This window comes from Montipora capricornis, chromosome 4 (genome assembly GCF_036669925.1).
Source record: "Montipora capricornis isolate CH-2021 chromosome 4, ASM3666992v2, whole genome shotgun sequence".
In the NCBI taxonomy this organism is placed as follows: Eukaryota; Metazoa; Cnidaria; class Anthozoa; order Scleractinia; family Acroporidae; genus Montipora; species Montipora capricornis.
In genome coordinates, this window is record NC_090886.1 from 51,734,430 (window position 1) to 51,739,429 (window position 5,000).

General features: G+C 39.3%; 1 protein-coding gene across 1 annotated transcript in view; it reads left to right on the plus strand.

Moving 5' to 3' along the window:
- The window catches only part of LOC138046812 (uncharacterized), a 14,143-nt gene that overhangs the window by 7,843 nt on the left and 1,300 nt on the right, over nt 1-5,000 (plus strand). Inside the window, exons 3-4 of the mRNA XM_068893393.1 lie at nt 3,749-4,093; nt 4,825-5,000. The exon at nt 4,825-5,000 is cut by the window's right edge and continues 58 nt beyond it. Coding sequence (XP_068749494.1) covers nt 3,749-4,093; nt 4,825-5,000 — 521 coding nt within the window. The remainder of the gene's footprint in view (nt 1-3,748; nt 4,094-4,824) is intronic.

The window sequence follows — 5,000 nt, forward strand, 5'->3', positions numbered from 1 at the left end:
TAGTTTTTTCTTATATATTTCATTCAGACAAAGACTACATTTCTTGCTAATGTTGCTGTAGGGTCTACATTTTTAAAGAATTTTCCATTTAATTTGAAACGGTTTCTTTGCGTCTTGTAAGTTCCAAACATGTTTGGAAAGCTCTGCTGGAACAATTACTCAGCACTTTCAGATGCAGAACAAAATTCTTGCTTTTCATAGCTATGATTCCAGCTATGATGCCACGTATAGATTTCGCTCATGTTTAACGGCGGACTATATTTTTTTGGTCCATGCATAGGGGACCCCTGGGACCTTAAGGGTCAAACTAAGATATTTTTTGACTTGCACTAATTAAGTCCTATAAAAAAGATGGGTTCTGGTTCATTTCAAAGTTGTAGGCATTCGATTTCTGCAAAGCATTGTCACATAAATACTGACTATGATTGACAAAGTCAAATGCCAACTCACTAAAATCTAACTCAGGCTACCTCTCCCCCCCCAAAAAAAGTAACTTTGGTTTGCTCTTATAAGTGCCAGATCATCGTTTTGAAAACAGGCTGCGCCGGTTTTCAAGCTAAAATCTAAGGAGCCACCTCCTTCAAAATTAAGTCAGATATCAAAGCACAAGTGAGCAGACGGTGTCTAAACAAACTTGCTCAACCAATTCCAATCAGGTTGAGGTTCGCATTGGCCACAGCATTCACTTCATTTTCATTCCACCCCAATTTCTGGCTGGATTTAAAAAAAAGGTACATCCTAATGCCTTGAATTTACTTAGCACTTTCAGATGCTTTTCATAGCTATGATTCCAGCTAGGACCAAACTCTAATCCCCTGCAGCTCAACCATGCCACTTATAGATTTCACTCATGTCTAACGGCTGGTACATGCATGAGGGACCCATTGGCACCTTAAGGGTCAAACTAAGATATTTTTCTGACTGGCACTAATTAACTCCTATACAAAAGATGGGTTCTGGGTAATTTCAAAGTTGTAGGCATTTGATTTTTGCAAAGCCCTGTCACATAAATAGTGACTGTGATTGACAAAGTCAACTGCCAACTCACTAAAATCTATTTCAGGCTACTCACTTCCCCCCCCCTCCCCCCGAGCAAATGTTAAATTGCAAATTAATTCGCCGTAACAATTCCTTGCCTTGCAATCACGAGAAAGAGAGACTTGCTTGTTATGCAAATAATAAAACAGTGAAAATTGTTTTAAAGCAAGTTACAAGGGTTTAGAAAACAGTCCTAAGAAAATACGCGCGCTGATTGGTTAAAATCGTGTTTCTATAACTCGATGGAGACACAGAACTAGCCTTTGACGAAGTGATGGCGCGAGCAAAGAAAATTTACATTTTGATAATTAGAGTTAACAAGTTGTTTTCCTTTTTCTCGTCGCGTTGTTTTCTAAAAGAAATAGAAAACATGTACTCCGTGTTTCTATCGAGTTATAGAAACACTAGTAAAAGTTTGGGAGAACTCGAAAAAGCTGCCTGCGGCTCGTGTTCCCACAGCATTTCTCGTTCTCCCAAACTTTCACTCGTGTTTCTATAACTCGATAGAAACACTGTACATGTTATCTAGTTCTTAAATAAACGTTAATTGAATTTCCAAGAGTAGAAAATACCATTGTTATTTTTGACTTTTTGAAAACGTTAAAAGAATTCCAATTGAATAAGGTAGCTAACTTTAAAAAGTTACAACCAATTTTTTTTTTGTTTAACTTTTACGTTTAAAGTTCCTTTATGAAATCCACGCAATAGAGATGCAGGTTTTGCATCAAAAAGCCTTATTGCACTGGCACTTGTTGCAGAATAAATTTTCAGAAGAATACAGAAAACAGCAAGGAGTTGCCTTTAAAATCCAAGGCATGATGAGGAATGTCAAAATAATTGTTCAGTACGACATTGTTTGAAGAAACACCGATCCCGGCTATGTTGCTATCTTTCGACGTCCAGAAATTTTGGTAGGGAAAATTCCTGGAAATTCTTTGCTCAGTCGCCCATCACCTACAAAGCAAATTGACCTCAAGGATGACATGACCAAAGGCAAATCGCCTGAAATAAACGTGCTTTTTAACAGTATGCACTTCATTTGTGGAAGTTAAGGAGAGTCTATTCTTTACACTCCGGCCCAGACAAAAGGAATCTAATATACCAGGCCGGTCAAGTAACTTGCAAGTCCTGTCTTTCATAAATTTCATAAATTCGAGACCCTTTTGACCTTCCCACACAGTTTTGATCCGATATGGAACATCAAGAAAATATTTTCGGATCTGGAGGCCAATTGATTTTGAGAGGGCGACAGCGACCCCGAAGAAATGTTAGCAGCTATATCGATTTTCGCTCTCTCATCCTCTTCGCGTCCAAAAAATCATGCTTTGCTCGCCAAAACATTTTCTCCTGGGATTCTCTTGAGGTCGACTTGAGGCAAGTCTAATATCAAAACAACAAAGAAATGTTTTTGCGACATGCTCTTAACAGAAGTTTATCTGCTTTTCAATCCTTGCGAGAAAACTTGAGAAGAAAAGGCAACGTCGTTGAAAAGTAACCACCAACGCAGGTGCAAATGATACGCCAAGCCTACCAACTACTTGGTGCGTCTGGTTCGGAAGAGGTGCTGCAAGGTATTAGAGGAGAAGTGAATTGTCGTATGGAAGGAGATTGGCTACAATCAAACAAACAAAGGATATTTCCCGAAGACAGCCAGGGGCGTACCCAGGATGGGGGAAGGGGGGAGAATTCCTGGGGTGCCCGTGACTCCCCCTTTCTGACAGTCACCAAAGTACAACAACATATTACAAGCCATATCTGTGAGACTGGAACAGAGTAATTTATGTCACCTAGAACTTACTTCATGTATGCAGCTATTTTGTAGGCCTGTCCTTTCCCCCGCATTCTCTGCTCACCCAAAAAATTGTCACTTTCACTAAAAACAGTGCGGATGTCGACATGACAAAGTGGTAAGTACCCTGGGTTTGAGAAAGTGTGAGCCCCTCCCCTCCCCCCCCAACACCCTGAAAAATTCTAGCTACGCCCCTGAGAGAGCTGAAGCTCAAAGAAATCAAGCTTAAGTCATATTGAACGGGTTCAGTGGAAAATAATTCAGAAATCTCAATATCAAATCGTAAAGACCACTAGGTTGCATGACACATATTATATCTGCATCTGCATTTGTATCTTCATTTGCCTGATCCAGCACCCGGCAAAGTCCTCTCGAATTGTGGCTGTTTTTGATTTGGTACCTGATACACTGATACATCACTGGCATGCCAAAACAAAGAATGCTCAAGACTATCAAGGAAAGAAAAACAATGCAAAACGAGCGAAACAAACGAGCAAAGCCAACGCTTAAATGTGTGGAAAGGCAGTGCAAATGACATGGAAAATCCATAATGTCATCGAAATATTTGTTAATAGCAATGCCGCTGAATTTTGGGTGCAACTCTGCATTGATAATTCAATATAAAAGTTCATGGCTGTGAACAAAATGACAGACACTAATATTAATCCATAAGGACTCCATAACATAAAGGTGTTTTTACTGCTTGTTGCGGGAAGCGTTTTATGAAATGACGTTTTATTGAGTATTTTACGCGCGTTATTGTAAACAATTGCATATATTATATGGTGCTTTCCATATGATATATCATTAGTGTAAACAGTGTAAATCTCTATTGTATTAGTAAGGGAGAAAACACACAAGACACACACGTGAAAGCCTTAAAATGTACGTGACATATGTGTTTTTCCTGTATATTTACAGGGGTAGCTTCACCCGAACCATGCTCCTTCATGGTCATTGGCTCAAGTGGTGCAATCAATTTGAGTTCCTCATTCGTCATAGAAAATACTTGCATCTGGCATATCGCAGTACCACCTCATCACAATATAAGTTTAAACTTTACTACCCTTAATATCGTGAACCAACCTGGCTCGAACATCAGTTCGGTAAAAGTCTATGATGGAAGGAACGAGTCTCAAACGTTGCTTGGGCACTTCATTGAAAACAAGAGTCATTTCTCCATACAATCGAGTGGACGCTACATGTTGGTAGTTGCAACTGGCGTTGCAAGCTTTAAAGCGGTTTATACTTCTAGAGCAAGAAGAGGTAATTCCAAAAACAATTGCTCATTAATATCACAGTTGTACTGAGAAGGTATCATTTTCATCATGGTCTTACCCTTAAATTCAAATCTAAAAGCTTTCCTGTTTACCGCAGAACCAACCAAAAGCAAATGTTGGGCATCACATAAGTTTGTCTCAACAGAAGAGTACTACTCTGTCCGCTGGACTCGCAAATTTGACTGGGATATGAAGAACAAACTATGATGACATATTCAGATATGGGAAATTCGTTTTCCAATGAAGTTGGTCGATTATTGGCACCGTTGGATTAAAGTCTTGGACCTGTGGCTGGAAACATTATAACCCTTTTTGGTGCCTTTTTGTGAGGAACATTCAAGTTAAAATGACATTATTTTACAGCAATCTAGGCACTTTTCAAAAGTTTTAAACTTGTTTTCTTTTCTATAGCATCTTCAAACAAATTCATCCCTTGTTGCATTTCATTTTTGCGAACTGAATTGGTTTCCAAACCCACTTTGGCAAAGTAACAGAAGACGAGAGTAGATCACCATCCCATGTATCCCTTGTGATCGGCTATGAAAGCCAGAAACGTTTCTATGACTCCATGTGACTTTCTTCGTCACAGTGTAAAAACGTGTAAGAATTCTCGAGATGGTCTTATAGCAAAGTAACTATTTTGAAGGTTCTGAGGTTCGTTTACAATGTGCTATAGTTAACTGATGGTTAAAATTTGTACATCGTCTTTTATTCCAGCTAAACCAAGGGTAATAATTCCTTTACGAATGGTTCGAACAGTCTCGGAGCATTATGTGTGGTGCTCGTCTGAAGGGACGCCACCGATCAACATATCATTGATGAACTCAACTACAACCTTGGCTTTCGGGAAGGGTATAGTGTGGAGCAAACTCAACCAGGGTGGTAACTATAGT